Source organism: Doryrhamphus excisus, linkage group LG8 (genome assembly GCF_037039965.1).
Source record: "Doryrhamphus excisus strain RoL-2023G ecotype Guam linkage group LG8, RoL_Dexc_Guam_v1.1, whole genome shotgun sequence".
Lineage (NCBI taxonomy): Eukaryota > Metazoa > Chordata > Actinopteri > Syngnathiformes > Syngnathidae > Doryrhamphus > Doryrhamphus excisus.
The window spans coordinates 2,947,818-2,966,701 of record NC_136364.1 but is presented as its reverse complement, the minus strand read 5'-3'; the positions used below and the strand labels follow the sequence as shown (position 1 = coordinate 2,966,701).

Genomic DNA, 18,884 nt, shown 5'->3' with positions numbered 1-18,884 from the left:
AAAAAGCATAAAAGATCCCCTTTAAACTAACAATGAAATTATGTGTTAGACATCACACAAGGTTAAAAGCAACAGTACATCAAGTGTATGTGTCACAGTGTACATAGTCCATTAAAAGCCCCTTATATGCTGGAGGACTTGACCTTCCTCTACCTATATTGGCTTTGACATCCACCCCCATTACTAACATCCCATTGAGAGCTGCTGTTCAATGGAAAGCCTTATTGGATGGATGGTAAAACCTGGCATCAAGCACTATTACAAAGTGAATTTTAAATAGACCCTGCTGAAAATCCGTATTGACATTGTCAGAGAGGAATTCATTTCAAAAAGACGTTTATTATTGTGCTTGAACTTTTCAGTGGTGGAGACTGAGAAACATTTGACCCATGTTTGTTTGTGAGGGAAAACGTAATAAAAGTTCTTTTTCTTTCTCGTTCGGGTTTTCCCTTCAGGGGTCACCACAACAAATCAGTCTCCTCCATTCAACCCTGTCTTCTGCACTTGTCTCTCTGCAAGGCCGCTAACGTGTAATGTCCTTCTGATGTACTCGTTCCTGATCGTATCCATCCTGGTCACTCCCAATGAGAACCTCATCTCTCATCTCTCATCCTCATCTCTGCTACCTCCAGTTCTGCTTCCTGTCTTTTCCCAATTTTGCATTACAGGGTTAGTGGTGAGGACTAAAACGAGTCTGGTCTATGTGAGTTTGATTATGGAGTATGCTTACTATGTTTATGGACTTTGTCAGGATGGAAAAACAATGCTATAGCACTACAGCAGAGCATAATCAATTGAATACAGATTAAAAGAGCATAAAGTCTAATTTGGCTGCCCTCTAGGTCATCATACCTTATACCCTGGGCCCAGCTGATGGATAGCAAAAATCTGTGCGGGATTCAGAGCATCGCCAAACACGTAGACAGCTCCTAACTGTCCACAGAAGACTCTGTTTGCATCGGCCGTCTCAGAGGAGCCCAGAAAACACTTATCGTAACTCTGAAAGCAGAAAAAAAGGACAACATTGTTTCAAAGTTTGGGACTGAAGGGGGTGGGGAAAAAAAGCAAATGGACTTTTAACAATGATTGAGTAGAATATACAGCCTTTTCTCCCTCCTGAGCACCTCACATCTCTTCAGGCACATTGTGGTGAATGAGTCACAAAACTTTGACCTCAGAATATCATAAATGCAACCACCATCCATGCAATGTTGTGCAGTGAAGCTCGATTCCCCATAGGAAGAAAATCCATTTTCCAAAAATTAGGACTCAGTGCAGACTTTCGGGAAATGGGAATACAGCGGCGATATCATTCTGAATAAAACCCGCTGCTATTATGACCGCTATCATCGCTCCATTTGAACGTTATTTTACCTAATGCACTTCTTTTAATGACTTTGCTCCACCTCACATTTGAGATTTCCCTTTCTTTCTTTTTTTAATCTGCACAATGCACAAAATAGATGCAGGCCCCGTAGTACATTTTAAATATGTGTATGTAAAAAAAATATATATTTTACTTGTATTTATTATTTGCTTGAAGAGCTTGAAGATGCAATCTTTTCCCACACATTACTAATATCTGCAGTCTATGTGATGGAGTATTTCGTGAAGCACACCGGCCATTTAAGCAATCTGAGTTCCTGAGTGTAAACGTGAAGCCTTTTTTTCCTCATTCAAACATGCAAATGGACTGGAGAGTGAAATATTTTTCATGCATGTGTGATCATCCCTTATCCGACTCTTTGTAACACATCTACTGAGCATATGAATATTCATGAAATGGAAGACATTTGAAGACAGATAATGCAACAAATGGCTGCCGTTGAGGATGCAATGCGTTTCTTTTCCCCAACAAGTATGCACTGACGAAACGAAGAGTGTACTTGCATCATTTGTGTTAACGTGCCAAGCCATGTCTCCGTAAGAAACCAGTTGGCCGTTGACGTAACAACGGATTTCGCTGTTCCTCCAGCGGCTGTAGACATGAACGATGCTAATCATGTACCACTGAGAGTGAGAGAGAGAGAAAGAGAGAGAGAGAGCACAATCACAGTGAGGAGATCTCACAACAGACATCAAAGGAGGCCTATTATGTAAAAGTGACTATTTAATGATGTTCTGACAGCAATATGTGGCCCTAGGGCTTGTTTATGAGCACCAGAAGTGAGAAGAATCTATCATAACCCTCACTTGCTCCACTCTTGAGAGAGGAGGCACCGGAACCATCAGTTTGGAAATTGCTGCTTTGCATGAAGAAAAAAAAATCCTTCCTCATGGATATGATACATGATACCATCCCCGAGCGACATAAGCCCAGCCCATGTACAGTATGCCAATAAAGCAGGCTTCGCTACAGTGAATAGGCTAGCCCAGCATGATGTTGCAGATCAAGGGTATCAAACTCATGCCGTGGAGGGCCGAGACACTGCAGATTTTCTTTCAAGCCGGTAACCAAAGCAGGTGATTTTAATGATCAACACCACCTTCAAATTGAGGGAAGGAGCTCATTAATTAAATCACCTACTGAAGAAACAGGTTGGAGAGAAAACCTGCAGTGCTTTGGCCCTCCTTTGACACGTGTGTTGTAGAGGGTGGCAACATTCGAATGCACGTCAAGCATAATATGCCTCCTCTTCCTGCAGGAGACTGCAGAAGCGCGCTGACATAATGCCCCCCATGCACTAGTAATATTTATCAGCTCATGATGACAATTTGGAAATTTTTGCTACTAACATTAGCTATCACGGAATGTATATCCTGTCATAAACACATATTGACTCCAAATTGTCGGTTGCTTGACGATGAGTGACAGCCATGAACGTTACAAATTTCCTGCAGTATAATTTCATTCATTTTCCACCGCTTATCCTCACGAGGGTCGCGGTGGTGCTGGAGCCTATCCCGACTGTCTTTGGGCGATAGGAAGTAGACTGGTCACCAGCCAATCACAGGGCACATGTAGACAAACAACCATTCACACTCACATTCATACCTATGGAAAATTTGGACTCACCAATTAACCTAGCATGTTTTTGGAATGTGGGAGGAAACCCATGCATGCACGGGGAGAACATGCAAACTCCAAACAGGGGTGGCCGAGGGTGGAATTGAATTTGGTTCTCTTAGCTGTGTGGCCTGCGTGCTAACCACCGTACAGCCTGCAGTATAATTTGTAATTGTGAAAAATAGGCATTTTGTACATTTGTACACATTCTTTGAAAACACTATTGGTAACACAAACTAGCCGATAGTAGCGTTCTTTTACATTTTTTTGTTTCAAAAAATGTTATTTCGCAGCATGTTACATACAATCCCTTTAACATGTGACCGTATCTTCCTGTCCCACTCAATGTTACTTTGTTGTGGGAGATAATGACATCGATTACGCTATGTCTATTACATTGTGTAAGTGCAGAGGCACAGTGTATAAATGGATAATGTGCACAATAGTGCTATATTGGAGCCACACACACTCTTAAATATGAACTCTGAAGGAACTATAGAGTAGCCATTTATATATTCTATGTCAGAACCTCCATCATATGGTGCTAAATGTTGAAAAACATAACCGTGCATCAGGAGAAACACACATTTTAATTTAAAGCTGGAGGAGAACCCCATACAGGCACGAGGATTGCCTTCTAAAGTTCGTAAGTCTGCAGTGGAACATTGTAAATAATAGATTGCAGGAAAGGCAAAATAATAAAAAAAAAGGAATGACAGTCTGTTTGGCTGTCTGGCTGCATTAAAAGCTGTGACTACAGTTTAGAGAAACTCATTTAAATGAGGAGCAAAGATCATTATCAAAAGAAAAAAGAGACATTACTTTAACAGCCATGTGTGTATTTCTACTTCTTAGGAATAGCATCCTGCATTTGTGTGCATGCCTGGTGGTGTAAACCGTTAGCAAATGTTACAGTTGGCTGCGGTTTCTCATTTAATGGATAAAGGCACACTCTTCAGTAATTCTCTCTGTTGATGCACAATCAATGCAGGAATTAGAAAGAAAGGATAAAATACATACGAACAGCATGCTATCTCTTTTGAATGAGACTTGCCTGAAGCCTCCTCTCAACCCCATGTAATAGGTGCCTCCATGTTTATTGCTTTGACCTAAGAAGGCCACTACGAGCGTGCACTCACAGAGGTACGGACAATTAAAGAGGATTCATGGTTGACGGGGAGTGGGGGAGAAGGCAGGCCAGACGGTGCCAATTTACATCCGCATTCGCGCACAGACGCCTCAAGTCAAAATCAATTAAAAGCTTATTTCAACACGTCTGGTCTTCGAGGAGTCATCTCCTGTACGTGAGCTGTGCCAGCAAGTGAAGTGTTGTAATTGTTAAAATTGTTGGACATTTTCGAGTGAAAGAAGGCTACTTTTATCACCACAATGATATGCTTCAGTGTCACTATACGCTCGTGGTAAAGTTATCAAACGAGCTGACACATGCATTCCTGATCACATTTTTAAGACCAGTTATTACTGGTGCCAAGCGCAGTCCAATAACCAGACGGCATCTGCAGAAGGGTTTGAAGAAGAAAAATAGTTTGCACAAGCACCAAACTTGGGGCAGTGAAGGATTTATTCTTTGATGAGAAAAAAACAAATAACCTTCATGGTCCTGATGGCTTCCAACATTACTGGCATGACAAGGAGAACCCTGAGATGTTCTAAATATGTCACAGTAGAGGGGGTGCCATCATGATCTTCTGGTTGTGCAGGGGCGTCAAACAGTAACTGGCTATGCGGGGATGTTGCAGGGTCATCTGTGAGGTAATGACTGAGTTTTTCCAAACACTGCAGCTCACAATTTTACTTCTTCCAGAGGAAAAATTTCTCTCTTTTGGACCATCCTGCGGATTCCCCTAATCTAGATTCAATTGAGAACATTTGTGGATGGCTGGCAAGGGAAGTTTACCAAAATGGACATCAGTTCCAGACAGTGGATGCCCTCAATGAAGCCATCTTCACCACCTGGAGCAACATTCCCACTTGACTCATGGAAACACCGGCATCAAGCATGCCCAAACGATTTTGAGGTGATTAACAAGGATGGCGGAGCTACTCATTACTGTGGCCTTTTATTGAACATTTTATTTCTATTTTTGTTTTTTTTTCCTTACTCAAATTGATTTTTTTTCTTCTTTTTGCAGTTTGAAGCTCTACTTACAACCTCCTTAACTGGTCTTAAAATTTTGATCAGGAGTGTATTGTGCTTTATTGTGTTGCTACAAACAAGAAGCACAACAACAGGAGACGTGTTATTAAATGCCAAAGCTGCACTTACCTTTCTAGGTTGAAAATCATACTTCACGCAATGCTGGAAACCTTTTCCTTTAGATTTGAGAGATGTGATAATCAGACAGTTGCCCACAAAATGCGCAGAGTAGCCGATACCCTTGCTGGTGCGAAAACTGTAAACAGAAATACCTGTGTTATCGAGTCTTCAGCACTGGGTATTAAGTCTCATTTATGACAACTAAAAAGATAAATACATGGATTGGGTATGAGATCATGTATTTTTCATCACTTTGGCTTCCGAGTATTCTAATGGATATTCAGAATAAATACATAAAAATCACACAAGAGTTATAACACACATGTAAATGGGGGCCTGAGACACTGCAGTTCCTCCAGCAGGTGATTTAATTGATGATGCCAAGCAGTGCTAAGTGATGCTGGTGGGTATTTACTTCTGCAGACCACTTGTACGAAAGAAATGGCGGTTCATTAAATGTGTGGTGGTAGACAATCACAACATGGCGCTCGGGTACACCAAACCATAACGTGCAAACACCAGACGAATTTGAACTGTGTTAACCACATGCTCTACTGTGCTACCCTGGGATATAACTACTCAAGAGAGTAAAATGGGGGCACATTTTGCAGGTATAAGATCGAGTAGCAAGTGAGAGGGAAGCTTAGTGGGTGAGCAAACACTCCTGACGCTCTCCTGGTTTAATCCTTCCACTGTGATCTTTCTGATAAGAGATGGTCCATGCAGAGGAAATGACACCTGTACAGCACACTAAACAAACACTCACTGAAGGCACACAAACAATTCTGCACATTCATTTCTCCGCTGCAATAAACTCTCTGCACTCCCACACTCTTTAGATCTATCGCCGTCTTCAATCTTCAGCCCTCCAGGAGCACGTCCCACTGAGATCACCTACAATGACCTCTGCCAAGGCAAACAAACAAACGTCTTTTTATGCTGTGCCTGCTGACACCTTGCTTCAAACCTATTGTGTAGCAAGTGCTACGACATCAGTGCTGTGTCAAGCCAGCTTGTGATTACATATCAGGTGAAAAGCTGCAAACCTTGGTTCACTTTTGAAGTCAACACATTTTTTTTTTTATTGTTGACACGGCCTTGCCACTGAGCTCAGAGAGGCCTGTGAGTGACGCATAAGAAAAGATTAGCTCGACATATCTCACTTTTGGGGAACTACTGCCACCTGAATACACTATATACACTGAATACACTATATACACTGAATACCTGAATACACTATATACACTGAATGCACTACATATACACACACACATATATATATATACAGTGAAGAAAATAAGTATTTGAACACCCTGCTATTTTGCTATTTCTCCCACTTAGAAATCATGGAGGGGTCTGAAATTTTCATCGTAGGTGCATGTCCACTGTGAGAGAGATAAACTAAAAAGAAAAATCCAGAAATCACAATGCATGATTTTTTAACAATTTATTTGTGTGATACAGCTGCAAATAAGTATTTGAACACCTGTGTATCATCTAGAATTCTGACCCTGAAAGACCTGTTAGTCTGCCCATTAGAAGTCCACCTGCACTCCATGTATCATCCTGAATCAGATGCACCTGTTTGAGGTCGTTAGCTGCATAAAGACACCTGTCCACCCCATACAATCAGTAAGACTTTAACTTGTAACATGGCGAAGACCAAAGAGCTGTCCAAAGACACCAGAGACAAAATTGTACACCTCCACAAGGCTGGAAAGGGCTACGGAGCAATTACCAAGCAGCTTGGTGAAAAAAGGTCCACTGTTGGAGCTATCATTAGAAAATGGAAGAAGCTAAACATGACGGTCAATCTCAATCGGAGTGGAGCCCCATGCAAGATATCACCTCGTGGGGTCTCAATGATTCTAAGAAAGGTGAGGAATCAGCCCAGAACTACACGACAGGACTTGGTCAATGACCTGAAAAGAGCTGGGACCACCGTTTCCAAGGTTACTGTAGGTAATACACTAAGACGTCATGATGTGAAATCATGCATGGCACGAAAGGTTCCCCTGCTTAAACCAGCACATGTCAAGGCCCGTCTTAAGTTTGCATATGACCATTTGGATGATACAGAGGAGTCATGGGAGAAAGTTTTATGGTCAGATGAGACCAAAATAGAACTTTTTGTCATAATTCCAATAAGCGTGTTTGGAGGAAGAAGAATGAAGAGTACAATCCGAAGAACACCATCCCTACTGTGAAGCATGGGGGTGGTAGCATCATGCTTTGGGGGTGTTTTTCTGCACATGGGACAGGACGAGTGCACTGCATTAAAGAGAGGATGACTGGGGCCGTGTATTGTGAGATTTTGGGGAACAACCTCCTTCCCTCTGTCAGAGCATTGAAGATGGGTCGTGGCTGGGTCTTCCAACACGACAACGACCCGAAGCACACAGCCAGGAAAACCAAGGAGTGGCTCCGTAAGAAGCATATCAAGGTTCTAGCATGGCCCAGCCAGTCTCCAGACCTGAACCCAATCGAAAATCTTTGGAGGGAGCTCAAACTCCGTGTTTCTCAGCGACAGCCCAGAAACCTGACTGATCTAGAGAAGATCTGTGTGGAGGAGTGGGCCAAGATCCCTCCTGCAGTGTGTGCAAACCTGGTGAAAAACTACAGGAAACGTTTGACCTCTGTAATAGCAAACAAAGGCTACTGTACCAAATATTAACATTCATTTTCTCAGGTGTTCAAATACTTATTAGCAGCTGTATCACACAAATAAATTGTTAAAAAATCATGCATTGTGATTTCTGGATTTTTCTTTTTAGTTTATCTCTCTCACAGTGGACATGCACCTACGATGAAAATTTCAGACCCCTCCATGATTTCTAAGTGGGAGAAATAGCAAAATAGCAGGGTGTTCAAATACTTATTTTCTTCACTGTATATATATATATAAATTTTTTACTGAGGAAACATGGAAACATTTTCTTTTTCTCAAAATGTAAGACTTTTATATTTTTATATATTTATAAATGAATGACTATATATATATTATATTATTATTATATATTATATTATATATATATAGTCATTCATATATAAAAGTCTTACATTTGTATATATTTATAAATGAATGACTATATACGTATATATATTATATTATTATATATATTATATATTATATATATATAGTCATTCATATATAAAAGTCTTACATTTTTATATATTTATAAATGAATGACTATATATATATATTATATTATTATTATATATATATATATTATTATATATAGTCTTACAACCCCACAGTCTTACATTTTGAGAAAAAGAAGAAAAAAAAAAGAAATAGCACAGCACGTGCCGTAATTTCCTGTGTATAAGTACCATATAAAGTAATTTTTCACTCATTGAACCCTGCAGGTTACACAGTCATGCAGCTAATTTATGACTAACACTACAGTTCCTATGATGCTAATAGTGCAGCTTCAGGAAGTAGTGAAGTGAAGGATAATATGTTTTATATGTTTTAGTCTCATGCAGTGATTGTGTTTTGAGCTGACCAATCTGAAGTAATTTGGATTAAGTGTAGAATTACTACAGCTTCTGTTTGGACTGCTCGGACTGCCAACTTCAACTGTTGTAACAGTGAGGTAAGTCAGTAAAGTTTTTACAGTTGTCGTTTCGACATTTGACTTGACGCTATATACCAGCTACTCTTGCGCACTTAGAAAACATAAACCTTTTTATCTTGATATTTTTCATCAAATTTTCTGAAGTGCAAAAACACATACAACCAATAATAAGGTCTCATTTTTTTGTGAACCCCCACTCATAGTGACAGGTTTTCACCACTGCGTCATGCAGGGATTGGGACAGCAATATAAATGCAATCTTCAAGATTCAATACTCTTAATACACAATATAAATAAATATAAATGTACTTATTTGTTCATATATGTTCACAAAGCAATGAACAACTTCATGCTTTGTCTCCCTTCTGCTTTTTGTTTGGTTCCTCTTGAGACGCGCTGCATTCAGGCGCTCTCGTAATTGTGTTAGGCGCTAATTGTTTTTAAATGTTTACCCCGCTTTGGAAACATAGGGTGTAGGTTGATTGGTCTGTTGTTGTGAAACGCTGTGCTCACATGTTGTGTTGATTAAACGAAGCCGTCACGTCATCTCCAAAAGAGTTTGTGAGTCGCACGCTACGTTGGTGAAAGCAGTATTTAGAGTGTGTCACCTGGCATTCGGAGCCAGCACATCCACACCCTACAACTCGGAAGCTACACATTCACCAACAAGTTTGAAAAGGCCGGACTTATGCGTGATGACAAAAAAAGCGACAAGAAGAAAGCGACAACAAAAAGGGAGAGAGACTGACAAAGTGTGTGATAAAGGAATTACCAAGCTGTTCAACTGTGAAAAAGAGGACAACTTTAGTGGTTTTACTTCCCAGGAAGAGGATGAGGATAGTGATGAATGGCCTTTCTGGGAGGCTACTGTTTAACTAGACATGTTACAAGCACTCTCTGGCAATGTTTAACTAGCTGTGTTGCATAGACTGTTTGGCACTGTTGAATTTAAAAAAAAGTGAATGCAGAATCTCAGCACACCTGAAGATACACAGGCACGTAGGAAGCAGGCTATATTACATACATTCCTGCTTTCATTCATTAGTTTATTTAGGTTACGTTTCGGTCCGTTTGACCTTCATCAGACATATTAGATCCCATTTCCGCCCTCCACACATATATGTATGTCCCCGATGGGTGCCGGCAATCAATCCGGGGACTTAGGGGGCGACCTGTTTTGATGAGTATCACCTGTCGAAGGGCAATAACATTATTATTTTATTTTATTATTATTTCAATAATAACTAAAATAATAATACATTAATATAATAATAATAATAATACATTAATAATACATTATTATTTTTATTTAATATATTTTATTAATATGATAATAATAATAATACATTAATAATACATTATTATTTTATTTTATTATTATTTTAATAATAACTAAAATAATAGGAACCTCTTTTTGAAAAAAAAACAACATTTTGTGACAGCATTCTGCGTACTAAATATCCCATGTTATAACATTAAATACCTGCTACCTGTAAAAAGATGTGGCCTATGTATGTACAAATGTCTTTTTCTCTTTAAATTTAGTGGGTGTGGCTAATATACCAGTGAAATTACGGTACTCATCTGCTTGATGTGAGGCCACATCTACATTTAAGGTGTGCAATGTGTACGCCGCTTGCCAAACACTTGCTCTTTGGAGTGCAGCAATGAGGTCCTAATGAGGCACTAAAGCAGTTAGAATGACAGAAGAACCAGGAAGGTTTCCCGTCTTTTGGGGTCTCTTATGTGGACAGACCGCTTTCTGGCAAAAGGCTGCCACCAAATACACTCGTCGCTTGTGGTGTGCTCACCAGTAGAGATAAGGTTTGTCCTTGTCCACGTTGATGTTGTTTAGGGGATCCATCCTGAACCAGGTGTTGAATGTGAAGCCATTCTGATAAGGCCACTTGGCGATCGGAGGTAAAGCGATGGCCTGGGGAGCCAGAAGAAAGCATACCTGAAGTTTCAAGGGGTTTTTGTCAAGCTACATTTATGGCTATATGTATGAAACGTTGTAAATGATCGGAATAAAATCAATCCTGCTAAATACTGTACGTATGTATTGAGTGTTCTGCTTCTTTTTAATAAATACAACCTCTACCCATGTCAGACTAAAAGTATTGATTCAAAACTGATACATTTCCAAACAAAATGAAAATAGTTTATTCTTTCCACAATTTTTCCAAAATCATTGAAAAGGTATTCAACAACAGGTCAGACAAATTGAGAAATTAGAATGAATTTCTTATAGACAGCCAATGCAAAAAATGTCAACCTCAATGGCACTAAATCAATAACGGAAATTACCTACGCTATATGAGTGCAATGTTTGTGGGTCTAACAAAAGCGTTCAATACATTCATACATTAATTTTCTATGCCTAATCCTCACAAGGGTTGCAAGGGATGCTGGAGCCTATCCCAGCCGTCTTCAGGCAAGAGGCGGGGTACACCCTGGACTGGTTGCCAGCCAATCACAGGGCACATACAGACAAACAAACATTCACACACATGCATACCTATGGACAATTTGGAGTCACCAGTTAAACTCACATGCATGCTTTTGGAATATGGGAGGAAACCGGAATTGGAAAAAAAATAATCACAATTAAACTCCATGGGTATAGAGTCAGAGGGTCATTTCTGAACTGGGTAAAAAGCAAAAAGTAAGCAATATGTGAAGCGTCTGTATGTTTAAATATATCTTGTGGCATACCCCAGGGTTCAACACTGGGAACAAAACTGTTTACCCTATATATAAATGACATCTGTGCAATCACTAAAGACCCAAAGTTAGCATTTGCAGATGATAGCATCACATATTTCTTCTTCTTGTGGCACACAAGGGCTAATGAAAAAAAAAAGTCAGTTGGAATGACAATACTAAAAAATGCTTTGATTATCATTTCTTATGACTAATTTAAGTATTACATTGTTATTACAGATATATTTTGCTGTTTTACACAATACTAAAACAGTTAACTTTTTACATTTGTATGACCAGGAAGAGGTTTCCATCTATGTATTGGTTTCAGCACCTTTCTGTTCCACAGAACAAAAACATGAACAGAGTGAGCCCTTTTGTCAGTCATGTAGTGTATTTGTTTTGTTATGGGTGGATGCAAGCTGTCAGCATGCACAGAGTGTGTAAAGTAGTGGGAATTAAATCAGTAGATTTATATATATTTAATATATAGTCATATATTTTCCCTTCACTGTACTCTTAAATGTATCTTGTCTCGTCCTTATACACAATGCATATTTAAAATAATGTATGACGACTTACAGCTGCACTGCGACCAGGGAAGTTGAAGAAGGCATCTGGCCCGTGTCTCTGAGGCATCTGATTGAGCACCGACAACATCTTGACAGCATGTCTGGGCTGCACAGGAGGTACACCCAAATACACAGCTCATTGATGCATTCAGTGTGAGGTCAATTACACAAGACCCCAGGGAAGTCCATTTGAAGCCACGTGAAGTGACAATTCTGTCCACCCGGTGCCTGTCATCACTCACCCAGAGGCCGCCTTCCCCTCGCAGCCTGCTGAAGAGAAGCTTCACCTCCTTCACCGTGATGCTGTAGCTGGCCAGCACTCCCAGCATGTCCACAAGCAGGTCTTCAAAGACAACATCCACATGAACTCATTAAAAAAACAGTAATAAAGCATGGAAATGAGTCTACGATCCACACCTGCAATCATGTCGTCCACTGAGCTCATCCTGAGAAGCACCTGTTGGATCAAGCCGACCTCTGTGCTCATCTGCAGGTTGCGCATGCTCTTCCGTAGCATGGCAGTGAGCATGCTCCAGAGTTCCGCCTGGCAGGTGACGTCGCAGTGCTCAAGCAGCGCCGGCAGGCAGCCAATGCCATCTGCATCTTGGATAATGAAGTTGGTCTCCAAATCGAACTCACCAACCACCAACTGTGGAATAAGACGAGAGGCACACCTGAGACGTGTGTGTGGCAGGAGTTGGAGTCTGTAATCGACAATACCAAATTGTATTGAACCTCCGCAATGAACAGTGGAGTTTGTCTTTGCAGTTATACACACATACCATATTTCCACATATGGTACCCAGCATGTATTCAAAGTATACAACCTCCTTATACACCAAACCCATTTTGCTGCATTCAAAACATGTACTTTGACCAAACATTACATACACAGCATTAAATGTAAACAGCGTATTCCACACAAGGCGGCTAAATGTCAATCAAGGAAGTGTGTATGTAAATGACACAGTGTAAATTTCAGATTATTTCTCTGTTTTTTTTGTTTTGTTTTTTTCACTATAATGAAAGTGGCACTGATTCCAAATCAGTAATATTCTGATTGATTGGGATTTTAGTGCAATCTTTGCTAAAATAGAGTCAATTCTATTTTCATTTGTATGTGTACTTATGTTGTTTGATTTATTTTATTTAAAAGCTCTTGATATTCCAGTTACAATGTAAAATAATCTTGGGAAATTAAGTTCATTGCTTTTGACATGGAGTACTTGCATTATTATGCCATCATTAAATTAAGGAAAAAATGGTCTACAATAATTTTCATGACAAGTATCGTTCAGAAAAATGTGTATCAGGCGTAGGCTTTACGTTCATGGTGTACGTGCTAACTTTTTTAAGGGTCACTTAAAAACCTTGTTATCTCTGCTCTGAAGAATATTTGCTTCGACTCTTAGCATTTTTATAACTCTTCAATTCAGACATGATGCCTGTAATTAATGACAAATGAACACAAATAACTTGGACAATGAGCACATTCTTGAGGTGGAGAGTAAAGTACAATGTAAATGGAAGTTGGCAGTTACTGTACATAAAACAGATAGCTAACCTCACATTTTTTGTAGCTTTGACTGTGCTGGAAGTTGCATAATTCAGTACAACTTGGGTTATACCGTTTAATACTGTCCTGTTTATATTGTTATTAATTTTCTACTGCTTATCCTCACGAGGGTCGGGGGCATGTTAGAGCCTATCCCAGCTGTCTACAGGCGAGAGGCGGGGTACACCCAGGACTGGTCGCCAGCCAATCACAGGGCACATATAGACAAACAACCATTCACACTCACATTTATTTAGTATTATAGAATTTATTTATTCATTCATACTCATTCCGAGAAGAAGCTGCCTCAAATCTCATTGTACATAGCGACAACAAAAGGCATCTTATTCTATTCTATTTTAGGGAATACAGTTTTGAGGGTCTGTCTGCACAGCGGACCGAGTGGTTAGCATGCAGGCCAGAGTTCAATTCCACCCTCGGGCATCTCTGTGTGGAGTTTGTATGTTCTCCCCGTGTGTGCGTGGGTTTTCTCCGGGTACTCCGGTTTCCTCCCACATTCCAAAAACATGCTAGGTTAATTGGCGACTCCAAATTGTCCATAGGTATGAATGTGAGTGTGAATGGTTGTTTGTCTATATGTGCCCTGTGATTGGCTGGCGATCAGTCCAGGGTTTACCCCGCCTTTCATCTGAAGACAGCTGGGATAGGCTCCAGCAGCCCGCGACCCTTGTGAGGTTAAGCGGTAGAAAATGAATGAATGAATGAATGAATGTTTTGAGGGTCAAGTGTCCAACAGCACCTAAAAGAGGTGGGAGGTCATTCTTCCATTACTAAAAAGGTTTTGATCAGAATTTAACCACCCACGAAAATAAAGTTGTCTCTTTTTTTACGGAGAAGTGGAGAGCAATGGCGTTCCGATGACGCAGCCACCCTTTTAGTCACAAATAATCTGCAAGAAAGTTGAAAACAAAAAATCAATACCACAGTTCATCAAGTTCAACAAGCATGAAATTAGCCCATCCAAAGAAGCTCATGGTGTGTGTGTGTGTGTATGTGTGTGCATTTGTGTGACTTTATACAGTATATACATACATATATATATATATATATGCACTGACAACAACATATTAGTAAGCATCAATGTGAGATGGTGGAAAAGCCAGCGCACATTAGTGTGATTGACAGCTAATCGCATAGGTAGGATGAAAAGTAGCAGGAGGCAGTGGACTGATACAAGTTTAAGGAAATCATAAGCTGAGCATCACTAAGAATTCCATTTTAGTGGTTGGAGCGGAGCTGATCTGCACAAAAAGACATTTTCATGGGTGGAACAACAAAAAGTAGAGCTTTAAATAAGTTGTTCCTTGACGTGCAATTACTAAAAATCTTCACATTATCTTTTATTTCCTCAGCTGTAAATTGACTAAGAGGTTTACCACGGCAGTTTATTCTAGGGCACATAAAGCACGCCACTGTATTTGTATTCAGACGGAGCATCGCCAACAATGAAAGAAAGCGTACATTGCAAGCTAATGAGGTGGTGGTAATACTCATGTCTGAGCTGCAATTGTAGAAACAATGGGCTGGTGACTGAGGAGGCTGAAACAAATCCATCCTCAAACAAAGGCGCAGGGTTGAACTCCTATGGAAGATAACAGACTGGGGCTAAGCTGGTGTTCTGCATGCAGAAAGTGGCCATTTCCGCCAAGTGCCGTGTGCCACCTTGCACGTCCAGCATGCAGACAAGCCAGCGAGAATAAATTACGGCTCCTCATCCTTGTCATTCTGCATCTGGTGGCCACATTTATGTGGCTAGCGGTGAGAGCTCCGCAGAATGGAAGCAGTTTTGATCGGGCTGAATCAAGCTTCTGCTGCACAAGGAGGAGGGAGCGAAAGGAATGAGGTCTAGACCAAACATCATCACTCTGCAACGCTGTAGCCATTAATCAAACTGGCACGCAGGCACATCACGACCGGCACTAGTGGTGTAATTGCAGATTGCGAGCTTCGGAATCGCTCAGACTTTGCTGTGAGGGGTAAATACAGACACAAATGCGCTGATTATGCACTTAAACATGGAGTGCAAAGCTTTACTCAGGCACGGAAAATCAGTTGCAACAAGAATAAAATTGCATTTCAAGGATGTAACTTTAAAATCAATGCAAAAAAAAGAGTTTATATTTAATTACCGGTCCCATTGACTCAAACAACATGCTATTTTTCCCTCCCTGGAAAAACCTGAAACCTGAAAATGACATTGTCATCTTCTATTTGAGGTCCAGACATTTATACATTAAATGCAAACAAACACCTCCACAATCAAGTCACAGCTTTCCTGAGGTAATCAAAATATAGATGTAGCTCTGGTAATGGTAATGGTAATGGTTTTATTTCTTTTGAACAGCATCAGATTACAATTGAGTGCATCACATAATCAGTTCACAGTTCCACATGTCCAAAAGGAGTAGGAAGAAGCAACGCTTATTAAATCCTACCCCTCCATCTGCTACTTTTACAATCAGTAACTGTTACATTTGTTCACTTCCTGCTTTCTATAGTACAGTTTAAGGGTTTTTTTTAAATAATGTACCTCGTACCGAAGTACGAGGTGATAGAGCTCTAGATACATACTGGACCCAATTCTTGATAAATCGCCTTTTTGCCCATCTCGAGACTACAAAATGCCAAAAACCAAAGGAAAATCATCTTTTAACAAACGTGGACATGCACATTTGTCTCACATTTGAGTCTATGAGCATGTCAACCCATAAGCATTCACATTATACCAGCTAAATCTTGTGTCATTGCTTCAAATGTGAATCATCAACATCAAAAGGTATGCTGTTTGGATGCCCCAGATTTCAGACAAGCACAATAAGACGTCTGGGAAGTCTTCATCGTGTGGCATCCCGCTGAGATGGAGCTCAGACTCAGCAGCCGGCAGTTCACACCGTTCGAACAGGCTCGCAGGACTTTGCAGACAGACAGAAACCTAACCCATTTCTGGAATCCCAGGGGGGAACTAAACCCTCTGGCTAATTGATAGGTTTTCAATTAAGCATCTCTGTGCCGGATTACGAAGGTGCTCGAAAGCTCGGTAGAGCTGTGGCTGTAATGATTTGCAGTGATGCAGAAACAGCAGGAAGGGTATTTCCCATTGGGTGGATGGAAGCTAATGGGACTTTAATTGGGCTTGAACTGGTGTTGGTGCAGCTACAGCCAGCAGAGCCGTGGCTACTGTAGAGTGACAGCTTCAATAAGCACTAAGATTGACTTCATATAATCACCCCCACAAAATACTGCATAGCAAATCCAAGTGTTCCTTGCAAACTATTGGTTTGCATCTTGGTGCCAAACAAAATAAAATTCAGTTCCATTGGAGCTCTTTAGCATCCTTCCACTTCAAACCACTTCTGATTAGGCCACGGCTGATGGATCAACGCCATTGCCATGGTGACGGGCTGGACTGTTCAAGCTGGACTTTCCAAGCAAAGCCTTAACACGGCTGCTAAATTGAATGAAAGTAAATATGACTGATGTATTATTTGGGAAAACAGAAGGAAGAGTTCAAGTATCTGAAGAGGAGTCCATTGGGAGCTGATGTCCGCCCCCAACATCTGAAATGAATAATATGGGACTCACAGTTCCAAACGCCATACTAGGTAAACAGAAGCAGAGAGAAGAACATTCTGAATGAATTGCTTAACATTCACTCATTCATTTTTCAAAAGCTGCCGCTCTCTGAACTGGCCATTTTTGACGATTTTAACAGATTTTTTAAAAATACACACATATATGTATGTAGTATGTATGTATATGTATATATATATATGCACACACAAGTATACTGTGTTCTTGGGCTATGTAGATATAGCATGTACTGAAAAATATATTAACACTTTTTTGCATTCTTTAGTAATTATGTAGGTAAGTTTCAGCAAAATATCAGTTCTCAGAAAAGGAAGAAAAAAGGCTTTTTGTGACAAGATACATTTTAAGCATTCACTTAAACATTCACTTAAACATTCACTTTGACACAAATGTAGCCATACATATTTCAACAAAATATTTAAACATGATGCCACAACATAGACACAAAAATGGAGCCGAGGCTCTGCAGTCAAGGATAACAGCTGCTGTGAAGGCCGAAAGCAAACTGGGTCTCACCGTGAACACTGTAAAGATGGAAGTACGTTGCCAGTTGAACTTCCTGCCCCAACTCGACCACCGTCACCCGTCATTACCATTGACGATAAGCCCCTAGCAGTAGACCCAGACTTTAATTATCACCTCAGCATACACACCTAGGTAGTCTACCAAGCCATCTGTGTCACCACACTACTCTAACCGCTGTGAAGCTTAGACCCTGTATTGCCGCTATGTCCAAATGCTGGAGAACTTTCACAAGTGCCTCCTTTGGGCTATCACCTGCGTGATTGCGTACCACACAATCCCTGGAAAGAACTGGTACCAAGAGCATGGCCACCTTTCTTCAATGAGCTTAACAGGGCCCCTTTAAATTAAAGTTTTGAAAAACCCAGACATGACCATCCCAATCAAGGACTTTAGTCTTATTAACGCAGAAAAAAAAATAAGGGTAAAGGAACAAATCACGTTGCAGCCAAGAGTGTTACGGTTCCAGAGGGAGGTAGAGTGAAAATGCACAATATCTCTGTAGACCACAACAAAGCCACGGCAGATGTGTGGAGCTCCACCAAGGCTTCATCATGCATTCACCTTGCAGTAAACTCAAGCACCATTATTTATTATGTCAGAGAAAAAAAACAAAACACTGCAAATGTGATTAAAATCTTGGGAGAGTCTGTACCGTTGTACAGCACTGTAAGGACGCATATTATTTGTTTTTAGAAATGTCCACGAATCTGAATTGATTGGCCCGAGCTGACACAGCTACAGCAATTATTTCAATCAATGTGAAAAAGAAAATTATACATAAAAGCAATTATTAAGCAAGAAGGGTAAAGGTCAAGCAGAAAGAGCAGAGAGGTGCTCTGAATATTTAAGATGCAGAGTAAAAGTGAAATACCGTCCTTCTCTTAAAAAGGAGGAGGGGATATGTATTGCCAGTTCCCAGTGAAGCAAGATGGAAGGTTAAATCGATAGTTGGGGCTTTTCCACATGATCGGATTATCAATTAGATTCTCATTATTGATCATTTGGCATGGAAATGGAACCAAAACAATCACATTTTTGAGCACTAAAATCA

At 40.3% G+C, this 18,884-nt stretch overlaps 1 protein-coding gene across 4 annotated transcripts in view; it reads right to left on the bottom strand.

Moving 5' to 3' along the window:
• Positions 1-18,884, bottom strand: part of LOC131134774 (neurobeachin-like) — a 189,633-nt gene that overhangs the window by 152,581 nt on the left and 18,168 nt on the right. For all 4 annotated transcript variants that reach the window (XR_013627937.1, XM_078792628.1, XM_058080378.2 and 1 more), the window contains exons 2-8: positions 12,559-12,790; positions 12,384-12,484; positions 12,152-12,247; positions 10,678-10,799; positions 5,295-5,421; positions 1,891-2,010; positions 853-999 (exon numbers count right to left, since the gene is read on the bottom strand). Coding sequence is in view for 3 of the 4 variants with exons in the window: in XM_078792628.1 (XP_078648754.1) it covers positions 853-999; positions 1,891-2,010; positions 5,295-5,421; positions 10,678-10,799; positions 12,152-12,247; positions 12,384-12,484; positions 12,559-12,790 (945 nt within the window). In the remaining variant the exon portion in view is untranslated. The remainder of the gene's footprint in view (positions 1-852; positions 1,000-1,890; positions 2,011-5,294; positions 5,422-10,677; positions 10,800-12,151; positions 12,248-12,383; positions 12,485-12,558; positions 12,791-18,884) is intronic.